The 16,815-nt window shown below is 45.6% G+C and overlaps 1 protein-coding gene across 2 annotated transcripts in view; it reads right to left on the bottom strand.

The window, feature by feature from the left end:
* The window catches only part of UBE3C (ubiquitin protein ligase E3C), a 118,317-nt gene that overhangs the window by 29,883 nt on the left and 71,619 nt on the right, over nt 1–16,815 (bottom strand). For both annotated transcript variants that reach the window (XM_082661965.1, XM_082661964.1), the window contains exon 18: nt 7,120–7,367. In XM_082661965.1, the coding sequence (XP_082518091.1) occupies nt 7,120–7,367 (248 nt within the window). The remainder of the gene's footprint in view (nt 1–7,119; nt 7,368–16,815) is intronic.

The following is a 16,815-nucleotide window of genomic DNA, read 5'->3' on the forward strand; positions in this document are numbered from 1 at the left end:
CCTGGTGGTGCAGTGGTTATTCATCCACCTGCCAACGCAGGGGACACGGGTTCGAGCCCTGGTCTGGGAAGATCCCACATGTCGCGAAGCAACTAAGCCCGTGCACCACAACTACTGAGCCTGTGCTCTAGAGCCCACGAGCCACAACTACTGAAGCCCGCGTGCCTAGAGCCCGTGCTCTGCAACAAGAGAAGCCACCACGATGAGAAGCCCGAGCACCGCAACGAAGAGTAGCCCCTGCTAGCCGCAACTAGAGAAAGCCCGTGCGCAGCGACAGAGACCCAACGCAGCCAAAAATAAATAAATAAAATAAAAAAAGAAAATATTCCAGAGTACAGCAGTGAGAGCGATCTGTTATCCCCTCTGAATCTACAGCACTTTCCAAGACTGTGTCGTCAGGACAATTCTCAATGCGAGCAGCACGTCACTGACCAGCGACGCACAGAGCTACCAGTGAGCCAGAAAGCTTCCGCGAGCCAGGATCATCTCGTACTTATCCTGCCTCTACATGAATCAAGATTGGACAATTCATACACTCAGGAAGGAAAAATAATATAGAACGGTAATAAGATTTAATTTATGCAAATAAAATTACTCTGCTGTCTGTCACTGCACTGTATGAGAACCACTGAATTTAGGGAGTATTTCAGGTTAGGCTATCAAAATAAAGGCTCATCTTCACAGAAAGAACGACAGCTCATCCTTTCAAAGATTTTCGTGCAATGGGTTATGAAACTGACATCCTTGGGAGGAAGCTGAGACTGAGTCGAAAGGGACCACTGACAGGGAGGGATACTATCTCCCTGAGAACTGACACCAAGGACAGCACACAGCTCCAGGTGGGAGAGACACATTATGCCTTAAAATGAATTAAGGCGAGAAAATGATCTGTTTGAAATTTATGCTAAGGAATCTAACATCAGGTCAATGTCTGAAATTTGTCACTGAAATAAGGGGAGCCTGAAGAAAACATACTGTTAAAATGGTGAGGTCAGGCTGAAGCCCATTACTAAAGTTGAAGAACGCTTAAAGTCTGTATTATTAAAATAGCGACATTTGGAATCTGAACAAATAAATAATAACTGGGCCTATAATGATGCATCTCAAAGAGATACAAATAAAGGAGCATGATTTTTTTTTTTTTAAGGAGCATGATTTTTATATCCAGGACATACCGATTCTCACTACCCCGCTGCTTTGTTAGGCCTGGAGTTCCATTACCATTTGTCATTAACACACACACACACACACACAACACAAAACTTACTACAGAGCTACAGTAATCAAAACAGTGTCACACTAGCATAAGGCTAGACATAGAGATCAATGAAATAGAATCAAGAGTTCAGAAATAAACCCTTACATTTGTGGTCAGCTAACTCTCAACAAGAGTGCCAAGACAGTCTTTTCAACAAATGGTGCTGGGACAGCTGGACATCCATACGAAAAAGAATATAGAGGAAACTCTTAACTCACACCATCTACAGAAATAAACTCGAAGCAGCCGCATAGCACAGGGAGATCAGCTCAGTGCTCTGTGACCACCTAGAGGGGTGGGACAGGGAGGGTGGGAGGGAGGGAGATGCAAGAGGGAAGAGATATGGGGACATATGTATAACAGATTCACTTTGTTATAAAGCAGAAACTAACACACCATTGTAAAGCAATTATACTCCAATAAAGATGTTAAAAAAAAAAAGAATCAAAGACAAATATAAGAGCTAAAACTACAAAACTTTTAGAAGAACATTCAGGTGTATATATATATATATATATTTTTTTTTTTTTTTTTTTTGGGGGGGGGGTACGCAGGCCTCTCACTGTTGTGGCCTCTCCCGCTGTGGAGCACAGGCTCCGGACGCGCAGGCTCAGCAGCCATGGCTCACGGGCCCAGCCGCTCCGCGGCATGTGGGATCCTCCAGGACCAGGGCATGAACCCGTATTCCCTGCATCGGCAGGTGGACTCTCAACCACTGCGCCACCAGGGAAGCCCTCCGGTATATATTTTTGTGACCCTGGATTAGGCAATGGTTTCTTAGATAAGGCAACACAAGAAAAACAAAATTAAAAACTTTTGTGCTTCTAAGGAGAACATCAAGAAAATGAAAGACAACCCAAAGAAAAGGAGATAATATTTGCAGACCACGTACCTAATAAGGGACTTGAAACTAGAATATATAAAGGACTTAATGACAGGCAAACAACTCAGTTTAGGAAATGGGCCTGAATAGACATTTCTCCACAGAAGACAAGAAGCACACGAAAAGATGTTCAACATCATTAATCATCAGGGAAATGCAAATCAAAACCATAATGACACACCACTTCACACCCACCGGGACGGGTGTTACCAAAAAAAGACAGACAATAGTAAGTGTTGGCAAGGATGTGGAGAAAATGAAACTCGCATACATTGCTGGTGGGATTGTAAAAGGGTGCGGACATTTTGATATAGTCACCATATGACCCAACACTTCCACTCCTAGGTATGTATTTCTCTTGGCAAGAGAAATGAAAATATACTGTCCATGAGTGTCCACAGCAGCATTACTCATAAGAGCCAATAGCAGAAACAACCCAACGATCCATCAAATGGCGAACTGATAAACTACAGCACGTATTCACAGGAGACAAAGAAGGAACGAAGTGCTGATATACGCTACAGTATGGAGGAGCCCTGAAAACATTACGCCGAGGCAAAGAAATCAGTCACAGAAGGCCACATATTGTGTGAGTCCATTTATATGAAATGTCCAGAACACGCAGATCACAGAGACAGGAAGTAGGTTAGTGGTGGCCCAGGGCTGATAGGACTGGAGCAGAATGGGGAACAACTGCTAATGAACATGGGGTTTCCTTTTTTAGGATCTGTTCTGAAATTACAGTGGAGATGGCTGCACAACTCAGTGAACGTACTAAAGCCCACTGAACTGTACTCTTTCAAAGGCTGGATTTTACGGAATGTGAATTGTACTTCAAAAAAACTGTTACTTCAAAATAAGTCACAAGAGCGTCACCTACTCTGCAGGCATCAATTTTTAATTAAGGTGCTTCTCAAATGGGCAACTCCATACACTAAGCTTCAAGGGAAGGTCTGTTTAACATAATACGTACCACAGAGAACAGAACTACAAATAAAGGAATTTAATTGTAAAGTTGAAAATGATTATAGTTCTGATTAGTTTTTATAGAAAATGATTACGTAGCAACATTAGTCTCTTACTTACTTATTCAAAGACGGTAAAGCTGCTGAGTAATCACCCCTGGACACTGAGCTCTGAGCGTGGCTTGCACTCCGCCTGCTGCTGGCTCAGTGTCACCGCCCCAGCAGAGCTGCGCCCCTCGTAGCCCCACCTTCCTGACCTCCCAGCTGCCTTCAGCACGTTGCTCACTCCTCCTCCTTGGTACACTTTCTTCCCTACTGAGACTGCACCTCCTTGGGCCCTCCTCCCCATGTGCTCACTCTGCACAGTCTCTCCAGACACCACAGTGCAGCCCTGCGCCAGCCGGGCGCTCACCAGTGGCTGCCCCCTCTCACCTCGTCTAGCAGAGATGGCCCCCGGCCCTCCACCAGCCCCAGGGCTGCTCAACGCCGCAGCCCCGAGCCACAGCGGCTGCTGACACCCAAGCTGATGAGAACGACGACATCACAAGGAGATTCCCTGCACCAGCCCCAGGGCAGCCAGACAACATCTGCGCCATCGCAGCAAGTTCCTGCAGGGGGTGCAGCTCTGGGTCACACCTGCTCATCAGTTCTTCGCTGTGCCTCTCCCAGGATTCCAGACCACCCCCCGTCTGGTTCTTTACCCATGGACACTTCACCGCAGACTGCTACCCTATCTTTGAACACCGACCAAACCATCCACCCATTCTTCTCTGGAACTTGTGCTTTCTCTAGAGATCCTCTCTCTCCTTCCCTCGGGAGCCAAGCCGGCTGAAAAGGCCACCGACACTCTTTCCACCTGTAACCCTTCCATTTCCTTTACCTCACCCCAAAGCAAACTCATGTCTATCATGCCACCCCACTAAAAACATCACCACCGACTACCCCCCTCATGTCCACCAGCTGAGGGATGGTTACATAAATGTGGTTACATCCTACAACAGAATATTAACTGGCAATAGAAGGAGTGAAGTACTGACACATGGCACAACGTGAGTGGTCCCTGGAAACATGCTGAGTGACAGAAGCCAACCACAAAAGGCCACATGTCATGATTCAATTTACGGGAAATGTGCAGAATAAGGCACAAATAAGAGACAAACGGTACCTTAACAGATTAATTAATAGTAGAGTAAGCAACAAGAAGTAGATTAGTGTTCGCCTAGGTCTTGGGGGTGGGAAGGGAGGAGTAACCGTTAATGGACACAGGTGATGAAAAGGTTCTAAATTTGCAGTGACAGTCGTACAAATCTGTGAATGCACCGAAACCGCTGAATTGTACCTTTTAAACGGGTGAATTGCACGGTTTGAGAATTCTATCTCAATAAAACGTTACAAGAAAAAAACACCCAGAAAACAAACACTTGCTGATAAATCCAGTGGTCACGTTTCAGTCCTCAGCTGACCTGACCTCACAGCATGACGCTAGGTAATCAGGGCACCGTCACTCAGGACCGGATTGCTGTCCTCGTCTCTAAAAGCCATTCTCCGCATGGGTTCCACAGGGTCTCCCTAAAAATGTACAAAGTCTGTCACCTCAGCCATTTGCTGAACACAGTGATTCTGCACGACCCACGGGATGAAGAGCCAACTTGTCATCATGGGACACACCGGCCCTTTATGGTCTGGTTGGCGGCTGGCCCCCCCGGCAGGGCTGGCAAACCTGTCCTGGAAAGGGCCCAGCAGCACATACTTCAGCACTGCTCAGCTCTGCCCCCGGGGAAAGCAGCCACAGACAATATGGAAATGATATTCCAGTGAAGCCTTTTTTTTAAAAAAGAGAAAACAAACAAACAATAAAATAGGCGGGTAGACTTGCTCAGGGGCTGTAGTTTGCTGCCCTTAGGTTCAGACTGTCACCTCTGGTCACTCCTTTGACTTTCAGAAGCCGTACTGATTACAGTCCTTGTGTTATAATCCAGCCCGTCTCTAAAAATGTGTTGGATAGTAAATATTAAATATCAGGCGTTCCTGTTCTACTATTTCAAACAGTGGAAATAAAAATGCATTCCTAGACGATCCAAAAACCCTAACAAATTTCCCCAAAATACCATGAAAAATGTTTACCTATCTGTATAACAACACACTCAGGTTCTTGGGCAACATAAAGCATGAACTTCATTTATCATCAATCTCAGTAGTTAGTGGCCACGGTGTGTGCACTGTGCACGATACTTTCCAGAACCAGGGAGAAGTTACATCTTCCTTCTATACTGCAAGAAACATCCCAGTATGAAGAGAAACGGGAACTAACTTGAGGAAGGGATCTTCTGAACTGGGCCCGGTGCCTGGCAGAAGTGGGTGCTGGGAGCCAGGAAGGGGGCAGAAGACATCTCCTCACTCTGACGAGGCGGGCTGGCCAGGAGGCCCGAGGCTGGACCGCAGCACCCACACGATCCTCCCACCTCCACCCACTAGACACTGCAATGGGCTGCTGACTCAGACGGTGGACTTGGGGTAAAACTTTTTGTCTGTCATGACCGTGAGTACTTGGTAGTTAGTTTGAGTACCGGGGAATCCCTGCACACGTCCCCAAACACACCATGCTCTGTAAGTTACGACTGGTGGAACGAATTCATTCATTCATTCATTCAAAAACCAAGAATCATTCATTTTCAATTTCCTATGGGAATAACCAGATGATTTTCCACCTCACTTGCAACAGCGTAAGTTTCAATTACTGATTTTAGTGGGATACTTGCCAGCCACATCCTGTTAGGATTAGTAATTATCAACACTATTTAAGTGCAAAGAAGCAAACAAAATAACCTTATATGTAAATGTTTCCATAGCTTAAAATGCTAGTAATCAATTAAAAAGAAAAAAAAGAAGAATCCCTTTCTTGGGGGACTGGGCCCGAGCTGTGGTGAAGAGCCCCTCCCAACGTAACTGGAGCCCCCCCTCCTACGCCCCGCCTATGGCAGCCCACAAGCTATGCCACGGTCTGAACGTCTGCGTTTCCCCCAAACCCCGCACACTGTGATGGCGTCAGGAGGTGGGGCCCCTGGTGCTTAGGGCACGAGGGTGGAGCCCTCGTGAATGGAATTAGAGCCCTTGCAAAGAAGCCCCACGGAGCTCCCTCGCCCCCTTCTGCCATGTGAAGACCCAGGGAGCAGGCACCAGCTCTGAACCAGGAAAAGGGGCCTCCACCAGATAAAACCACGCGGTGCCCTGATCTCAGACGCCAGGCTCCAGAACTGCGAGAGGTCAATTTTTGTTGTCTGTAAGCCACCCAGTCTGTGGGATCTTGTTACAGCAGCCTGAACAGACTAAGGCCAGCACTGCTCTAGTTCAACAGTAAGTGGGACTGGCCTCAGTGGGTACCTTCGTCCTGCTCTGACTCTCATGGGAAGGTGTGCTTTGAAAGTTTCACCATTAACTAGGAAGTTTCCACTACGTTATATAACTAAGTTTTCCTTTCATTTACAATGAAGGGTAAGGTGTGTTTGTATAGATGGTGTATACCATCAGATGTAACATTCTGGTTACTACAGCATTACCGTAATATCCTTAAGTGGCCAATTTTCAAGAATCTGCATACAACGTATATAACACAAACTACACTGAATAACTATGGCCTTCCACCTCACAGCACTTTGAAAATTTTATAGAACCTTAAAAGAATCACTTTTAACACTGATTATCAACAAGAGCAACTGTGGAAAGACAAAATATTTACAGTACTCATACCTGTGCTAGCAGATAAACAGAATTTTATATCATGCTTCCCATGTTTTCTACGCTGTATCAATAGCTTTTAAATGTGCGTAACTGTGTATGAAGTGCATGATGCTACAAAGCAGTTATTACGTAAGAAAACACGGTTCAGGGGCTCATCAAAATGGCTCAAGCAATTCTGAACAAGGACCTTCGACGAGACAGGCGTAGCCACGCAGAGGCACCGCGTTTCCTCACCCCGCGGTCTGAGACCCGTTTTGACATAAAGTTTACTTTACCTTTCCAAGCATCCTGCCCAGGAAGTAGTAATGTCTGGCAAAGGACTCCCCCACAAGCATCTGGGCAGCTGGGTTGGGGTACAGCAGCCCTTCGTTAGTGGTCTTAAAGAAGCCCTGGTTGGGGTTAAACCCCGACTTCAGTAGTTCATTTAGAAACTCTCTGAAAATACCACCACCGTCAATGCCAGCTTCGTCCAGGCCATGTGCATTGAGTAAGTGCACACGGATCCGCTTTTTCAAATCAGGCTCTGTTAAAAGAGGGGGGATGGGGCAAGGAGAAAATATTTTTTTAAAAAGCAATAAAATAAGCTGGTATTACAGGAAGTTAGGTAAGGGGAGCAAGAATATTAAAAATATTTTAATGCAAGACTTAAAAAAAAATCAACATTAAAAAGAGACAATGCGACAGACTGACCAGTATTTCCCTCAGAGCCCACAATGGGAAGAAGAGAGACGTTCCTTTGCACTGATACTGACAGACCAAGAATGGAGTGAGGCGGGGGAGGTGTGTTTGGCAGAAAGTACAGTTATCCCACATATGCTAAAGGATGTAACAAACTCAAATACCAGGAAGAGGGGAACGGAATTGAGGACCTAAGGATAATACTGGAACAGAAAACTATTACCAAGAAAGGCAAAAAGATAAACGAACAAAGCAGATGTCTACGAAGTTAACATCACAAAGACCCTTGGAAAGAGGCGCAGGACACGAGTCAGAACACCAGAATCTGCATCAGTTAAAACGATGTTTGGCTGAAAAATGGGGGACATTTTTGGTTACATAATGTGCCACAATATGCAATTTTTAAGTTGCTGAAGTCTGCCTGGCATGTGAGGGGCATTTCCACACAGGTCCTCATAAGGACAGCACTGAACAGTAGGGATGCCAGGCCCCGGACTCACTTGCAGTGAATGCAACAGCCTCCGACACAGGCTTCAGGGCACAGGCCCCAAATACGGGCCAGTAGACGTGCTTCTACCACAAGTCAAAACCAGGGGCTCCCTGGCTTAGTCAGGGAACAGGTCTGACGAAGTAACTGACACGTCCTTCACCGTCTCCCACCAATGTCCTTTGGTGCTTTGCACATCAAAAGCCGCAGGTGGAGGGCGACTGAACCCAGGTCGCAGGGCCGCACCCGGGTCCGCGCTGTAGCTGTCTTTCCAGCAGTGTGCAGTCGCCCACACGTATCTGACCCAAAGCATCTCAGGGGACAGGTGAGCTCTAGAAAACACCCCGGAAAGGGGTTTAGCAGAATGTCGGTTCAGCTGAACCCCAGCACTGTGATGTGCGAGTGTCAGTACTGAGGTCACAGGACCTGGGGTGTGAATATTCTATGCTACCCTTCAAACAGGGCCGACAGTTTAACGTGTGGACTGAGGCCCACGGCGCCTGCACAGGAGAGGGCCGCCCACCCATCCTGCCACAGGGACAAAAGCTGTGCCTGGCGAGCTCTCCTCTAGGGCAGTGCAGTGCCCACACCTCTCTCAGGAGTAAACAAACCCGACCAGAGGCAGCAGCAGCGCCCTCTTGCGCTCGTGCTTGTGAGGGAATAACCACCGCTGACGTCTACCCCGAGCTGGCAGAACTCACGCCAGGAATTTCACATACATTAATCACTTCCAACCCTTTAACAACCTCTGGGTTAAGAATAATCCCCATTCTCGTGTGAGAAATCCAAGGACAGGGAAGGCTGAATGATTTACCCAAGGACATACAGCTAATATTGTAAAGGGTAGTACTGTAATTTTAAAACATGTCTATCACCTACAAAGCATAGGTTCTTTCCTACTAAAACACATTCTTTTATTTTTAAAATTTAACTACACTTAAATGAAGAACATGCTTTTCACTGATGATTAAATTCCACAAACAGTGTTATCTGCATCTATTTTGATCAATACAATTACCAAGCATGTTCACCCTCAAGGCCTAGGTTAAATGCAGGAAGAATTCTAAGCAGACAACCGCGGATGCAACACAAAAGCACAGCTGGTTCTCTGTGGCCTTTACATATATCTTCTCAACACTCAGTTTTCAGGATAAACTACAAGCATTTATTTGTCATGTACAGTATTTCTCAGACTGAATGTCAACAGTGAGCAGCGGCAGGTTTCTGAAAAATTCAAAGTGTAAACATTCTGTAAGCGGTGGTGCTCTGCCAAGGCCCGCCCGCTAGCCCTCATCCAAACCACTAACCGTCTCATCCAAACCACTAACCCTCATCCAAACCGCTAACCCTCATCCAAACCGCTAACCCTCTCATCCAAACCACTAACCCTCTCATCCAAACCACTAACCCTCATCCAAACCACTAATCTTCTCATCCAAACCACTAACCCTCTCATCCAAACCGCTAACCCTCTCATCCAAACCACTAACCCTCTCATCCAAACCGCTAACCCTCTCACCCAAACCACTAACCCTCATCCAAACCGCTAACCCTCTCATCCAAACCGCTAACCCTCACCCAAACCACTAACCCTCTCATCCAAATCGCTAACCCTCTCATCCAAACCACTAACCCTCATCCAAACCGCTAACCCTCTCACCCAAACCGCTAACCCTCTCATCCAAACCGCTAACCCTCTCATCCAAACCGCTAACCCTCATCCAAACCGCTAACCCTCATCCAAACCACTAACCCTCTCATCCAAACCGCTAACCCTCTCATCCAAACCGCTAACCCTCTCACCCAAACCGCTAACCCTCATCCAAACCGCCAACCCTCTCATCCAAACCGCTAACCCTCACCCAAACCACTAACCCTCTCATCCAAATCGCTAACCCTCTCATCCAAACCGCTAACCCTCATCCAAACCACTAACCCTCTCACCCAAACCACTAACCCTCTCACCCAAACCGCTAACCCTCATCCAAACTGCTAACCCTCATCCAAACCGCTAACCCTCTCATCCAAATCGCTAACCCTCTCATCCAAACCGCTAACCCTCATCCAAACCACTAACCCTCTCATCCAAACCACTAACCCTCTCATCCAAACCGCTAACCCTCATCCAAACCACTAACCCTCTCATCCAAACCGCTAACCCCCTCATCCAAACCACTAACCCCCTCATCCAAACCGCTAACCCTCTCACCCAAACCGCTAACCCTCTCACCCAAACCGCTAACCCTCATCCAAACCGCTAACCCTCTCATCCAAACCGCTAACCCTCTCATCCAAACCGCTAACCCTCACCCAAACCACTAACCCTCTCACCCAAACCGCTAACCCTCTCATCCAAACCACTAACCCTCATCCAAACCGCTAACCCTCATCCAAACCACTAACCCTCTCATCCAAACCACTAACCCTCTCACCCAAACCACTAATCCTCTCATCCAAACCGCTAACCCTCATCCAAACCGCTGACCCTCTCACCCAAACCGCTAACCCTCTCATTCAAACCGCAGCACTAATCTTCTGTGTGTGTGGGGGGGAAGCGGGGGGCGGGTCTTTGTATCTCAGAGGCTCCACAGCCACTCACAGACGTCACTTCCTCAATTGTGGCCAGAACTGAGATTCTGTGGTTCCCTGAAGCTCATTTCTGTAAACAGCAATATACAATAGCACCATATTTTTAGAAGCAAATCTAGTCTTCTAGGTATCTTGCCACTACTTGATTCAAAAGACAGATTAAAAGTATCTACTTACACAGTAAGGTTGGGGTGGGGGGACCTAAGTCGTATATTACAGTTGACCCTTGAAGAATTCAGAGCTTAGGGGCCCACACACAGTTGAAAATCACACAGCTGTAACTTGTGACTCCCCCAAAACTTAACTACTAATAGCCCACCGTTGACCAGAAGCCTTACCGACAACATAAACCGTCGATTAACACATATTTTGTATGGTATACATATTATATGCTCTACTCTTACAATAAAGTGAGCTAGGAAAAGGAAAATGTTATTAAGAAAACCATAAGAAAGAGAAAATACATTCACAGTACTGTACTGTATTAATTGACATGTCAAGTTTCCATCATCTGCTTTCAAGATGAATCGCCTGGCTGTCAGAACCTACACCAACACTGTTTACACGATACAGAACACTGCAGATGTTATACACATTACTAACACTAGACATCGAAAATGAAAAGATAACGTGAAAACGGAATTCCTATTTGTTTACAGGTGTAACGATTCGTGCCCTGGTAACAAAGCGTCAAGAACATGACTGTTGACGGTCGCCTCGCCTATACACTAAGGAATGAATGCTTACAGCATGTTTATGGCATATACCATTAGTCATACCCATAATACAGTATTGGTAGCATTGTTACATGTTTCTAAAAATCACTTACCTGTGATGATAGGCCGATAAGCAGTTTCTCCAATTACAAGAGAGAGGGAGGCATACTGTACGGTAACGTTACTTTGAAAGCAATGTTTTGAGAGTAAGAAAGCTATCACATCGTTAATTTTACAGTTAGCATCGCTCGCTGTGCACTTATGTAAGCATGGGCTGTCCACTTCAGTACAAGTCCTGCACACGATGAACTGTCACCTGTCTACACAATGAACACCTGGGCCACGATGATGATGACACAGAAATGTCTCACACGGTTCTTAGACTTTCCCAGGAAGACACTCACACACACAAGAGCTAAGCTGCTCACTGCGAAGTGGGAGTGGATCAGCACAAAGGCCTTCGTCCTCGTCCTCACGCTGATTAGGCCGAGGAGGAGGCGTTGGCGGGGGGGAGGTGGAAGGGGAGGCAGGAGGGGCAGGCACGTTTGCTGTGACTTTACGGGAACAGATCATAATTTCTGCCTGACTTTTTTGCTCTTTTATTTCTCTAGAACTGTTTCTCTACGGAACCACTCCTTCTTCCACTGTTTGCTTTAGTTCCAGTGCCCACATCACAGAAGGGTCCAAGGCGTAAAAGTCAGGAGCGACGTCGAGCAATCAGAACCCTCCCGCCAGGTGGCCTGCTTGCCGCCAGGTGCTCTTCTTCTGCATCCTGTCCTCATCACTGGCTGTGGTTCAGAGGCTCTCATCTCCACCCATTCGTCTTCTGTCAGCTCCTCTCACCTGGTGCCTACTAGCTCTTGCCTTTTTTCTCCAAGATCCGTATTTTGAAAGCCTTCACCCCACCTTTTTTTTTTTTTTACCATATTTACAATCTCTTTCACAATTTCCTTGATTGGCTCCGACGTAGATCCTGTGAAGTGATGCACAGCATCTGGACACTTTTCCCCAGCAGGACTGTACTGTTTCTGGCGTGGTGGCTTTCACGGCTCTTTCTATAACAGCTATGGCATCATCAATGGTAGGAGACTCTCACGATGTTCTCTCTGCTGGGTTCTCTGACACCAAGTTGACAAGCCTTTCCACGGAGCACCATGTGTAATGAGCCTGAAAGGTCCCTATGGCCCCCTGATCTAGAGGCTGAATTAGAGATGTGTTTTGTGAGCCAGCAGACCACTTCTATGCCTTTGGTGTTGAACTCATGGGTTTCTGGGTGGCTATGTGCATTTTGCCAATATCAAAAGAGCTGTAAAGGCCATCCCTTGCCAACAAGGTGCTTCCTGAGGTCAAGGACAAGGCACCGATGGAACCAATCCAGAAAAAGGGCTCTCACTGCCCAGGCCTTCTTGTTGTCCAACCAAAGACAGACAGCTGGTGCTTACCTTTCCCCTAGAGGCTGGGGTGAGCAGCTCTCTAGATGAGGGCAGTCCTGCCCATACACCCAGCTGCACTCCTGCCCCTCCTGCTTAAATACTGGTGCTCACTTCTCCTCCTCACTAAAAAATGTCCTCTGTGGCAGATTTTCCCCAGAATGGGGCACTTTCACCTGCATTAAAAACCTGTTCAGGCAGATGTCCCTTCTCCTCAACGATTTTCTTAACAGCGTCTGGGAGCTCATCTGCTGCCTGTTGGTGTTTCTGCTGTTACCTTGACAATTTTAAAGCCACACTTCTTCCTAAAATTATCAAAACATCCTTTGCTGGCATTAAATTCTTCAGCTTTTGATCCTTCACCTTCCTTTTGCTTTAAGTTGTCATAAAAGATACGAAGTAGCAGTATAACACACTATTTTGAACAAACTGGAAATAAATTTTAGGGCTCTCTTGACAATTTTTAGGCTCTCCTGAAAACTCTTGACAATTTTTTTTTTTTTTTTTTTTTTGCGGTACGCGGGCCTCTCACTGTTGTGGCCTCTCCCGCTGCGGAGCACAGGCTCCGGACACACCGGCGCAGCGGCCATGGCTCACGGGCCCAGCCGCCCCACGGCATGTGGGATCCTCCCGGACCGGGGCACGAACCTGCATGCCCTGCATCGGCAGGCGGACTCTCAACCACTGCGCCACCAGGGAAGCCCCTTGACAATTTTTAAAGTAACATGGTTATTAGATGGTTTATTCTTTTTTTTACGACCAGTAAGAGAAAGTAAATTTGAAAGTATGTAAGGGAAATGCAAACCTTTAACAAAACATATGGATACATTTTCTGACTTTGAAAATTTTTTAGAAAAAGTAAATTAACTGAAAACATATCTGGCTTTTGTATAAATAAAATATGTAAACTTAAAATATTATGTTATGAAAATAATACATCACAGTTTCTTACTAATTTTCAATGACATCAATGTCATTGGAAATTAAACATTTAGAGAATAAAACATGTATAGAAGAAAAAAAAGTCATATAGAAAGACTACTTTTCCTCAAATCATATTGAAGTCTATAGATATGCCTTTCTTACAGCAATCCTGCATGCATTTTCAATATGAAATAAAAAGGTACGTCACAAAAAGTACAAGGTTTTTGTGCTGCTGGTGTAGCTGCTGCCACAGCTTCACAAATTTCCTTTTCTTATTTTTTATTTTTTACACCAGTCCTCACGGTGGATTCATTTGTCTTGAAGTGGCAGTAACCAGAGCTGCAGGTACACATCAAACAGCCCAACATTTTCTCGTAACGTCACGCCTTTTCTCTGCTTCTTGGGAGCACGTCCAGCATCACTTGCAGCACTTTGTGTTGGTCCCCCGTGTTCGCTAAGGTTCACAGGGTTGCACTAGACACAAGGGAAAATACACAAGAACCACGAGCCACCACTTTTTACTGGGTTCGCGGTTTCCTGGAGGGGACGTGTGCTCAGGCGGAGGTGATGAGGGTCACGCTTGTCTCAAGGGGGTCCACACCACACTGAACTCAGCGCAGGAGCAACGGGAGGCGGCTAAGAGATCGTTGAAGCAGGACAGCGTGCGCTACAGGCACCTGCATGTTTGCTCACATTTCTCCTAACTGTGAATGGCGCCACACACCGTCTGCAAGTGTTTCTGTAAGTTTTGATAAACTTTAACTTCTTATAATAGATCTGTGTATGCTTCTGACAGTAAATGATAAAACAGACTAGTATCTATCAATACGTGTATTTTATGCACTCATGACATACCTTTTTCTTAATTTTTTCAGTATTTCTAGGTTATGCAGTTTATCTGCAAGTTTTTTCTAATTGTTATAAATCTCCAAAAAGTTTGGCAATATATTTCTTGAAAAAAATCTGCATAAGTGGACCCACACAGTTCAAACCTGCATTGTTCAAGGGTCAACTGTACTTTGATTTTACCCTATTATCACTTCTTCTTCAGAAAAACAACATAATAAACCCTGCCCATTAAGCAAGACAGAATCCAACGAACCAACACACAAGAGCACAAGTGAGGCTCTCAGGAACGGAGTCCAGAACAGCTCAGAGCCGACAGCTCTAGCAAATCTCATCCCAGACAATGGATGGCACCAAGAGCTCACCGAGACGTTAACCCTCACAACACTCCTGAGAGCAAATATGGTCCCTTCTCCATAGTCACCACAAGGAGAGATGAACAAGCCACGCTCTCCCCCAGGTAAAGTGCTGCCGGGTGGAGGCACAGTGGAGAGCGTGTGCGTGGCATCACCGCACCAGGACCCGTGCCACTCTGCTTGCTTAGCTCCCTACTGCAAAAAGAAGTCACTCAACTTCTCTGAGCTCCACCAGGTCAGTTCACTTGCCAGATGGGGCGAAACCCACACTTTAGAAAACTGTTCTGAGATGATACGAGATATAAGAGCCCATAAAGAATGGACCTGCTTTAATGACTAGATGATGTATGGAATAATCCTATTAATTGATTATATGTAAATGATCAGTCAACGAAGCACTTCAAACCAATTTTCCATAAGTAAATTAAATATTCTGAGATGATATTTAATTTTATAATTTGCATAGCAAAATACCAAACGATTTTGACATATGGTTTAAAAATTCTTATTAAGAAGGCCTGACTGACAGAACACTTGTAAAGATTTAAGGCATTATAACATAAATATTGTAAGATTTTTCCAAAATCTTTAAACTCAATGAGATTATCAGCCTGCACAACTAGAGAGCTGGAGTGTGATGAACTTTTAAATCATTTTTAAGCTTAAGGGTTCATTAGGAAATTTGGGGCTTGTTATCACTGAGCAGTAATGTCTTAATCTCCATGAAATAAAGTTAACTGAAAATCGCTGCTAAGCACATGTTCTCATTTTGGCTGAAGAGCTCGCGGACATACACTAGCCTGCAGGAAGCAGGACCTGCAGGAAGCCCAAGCCCACCAGGTGCAGAACCGGGTCGGCTGTGAACGTCCACGCCCTTCGCAGTGACCCAGCCTGGGAGACACGGCTCCCAAGACCTGGCTCACGCCCTGCATCTGAGGAAGCCCTCCAGCATCAAGCACGTCTCAGCTCTTCTCTGAAGATGCCAGCCGTCTGCCAACTTATGACTCCGTCAGAGCTCTTGTCTTTCTTGTTTTCAATCACAAATTCAACAAACATCTACTGAGCACTAGCTAGCTGGGTGGGAGGAACAAGGATTCAGGATCCCATCTTAGACCATGAGGGCCTCAGTCAAGTGGGAGACACAGACACAGAAACTGCTAACACAGTAACACATAACACAATACAACAGCTACTATAATTGATTATGAAGGACTGTAGATCCCAAAGGAGGGAGAACTTTTTTTTCCCCAAAAATATGTTAGACTAGGTGTCAGAATACCCGATATCTGCCCCACTCATACAAAAAGTTTTGAAAGCACGACATCCTAGGCAACAGTAACCTGGGATAGAGGAGAGCTCACAGCCTGTGTCAGACTTGAGTTAAAACTCTGTCTCAGTCTGTGATACTTGACCTCAGAGGGCAATGGCACAGATTAAACGACCAAACTAAGCTGGGTTAAAGACAAAAATTCTGCACACAAAACCTGGAACAGAGTAAGGGAACAAGTGACGTTAGCGTTCCTCCACTGTTCCACAATATGAAAGAAAAGTATTCAAAATGAGAGGTTTTGCTTTCCTAGAAGAAAATGAAACTACTCCCCTGGAAGAAAAGGCAACCGTTATTCTGTATCTGACAACCTGCCAGCACCTCCCAAAGACGTGAGCTGGAGCCTGCCAGGCTTTCGTTTTTAATACCTGCATTGATATAACACCGATTTAATGTAATATCACGGATACCATATTGTAAAGTTAAAATTATTAATATACATATTAATAACACTAAAACTTTTAACACTGGGTGTCAAAGATTAACATAAGACAAAATGTGTCACTGACCTCTAAATGCTGTCCCAATTATTGTTACAATATAATTCTCTTTTATCTAATAGCAGTGTCATTGACGTACACTTAACCTTTGATAAAGAAATTTGGATTGCAATGGCGT

The sequence above is a fragment of the Grampus griseus genome, assembly GCF_964374135.1.
Source record: "Grampus griseus genome assembly, chromosome: 9".
Lineage (NCBI taxonomy): Eukaryota > Metazoa > Chordata > Mammalia > Artiodactyla > Delphinidae > Grampus > Grampus griseus.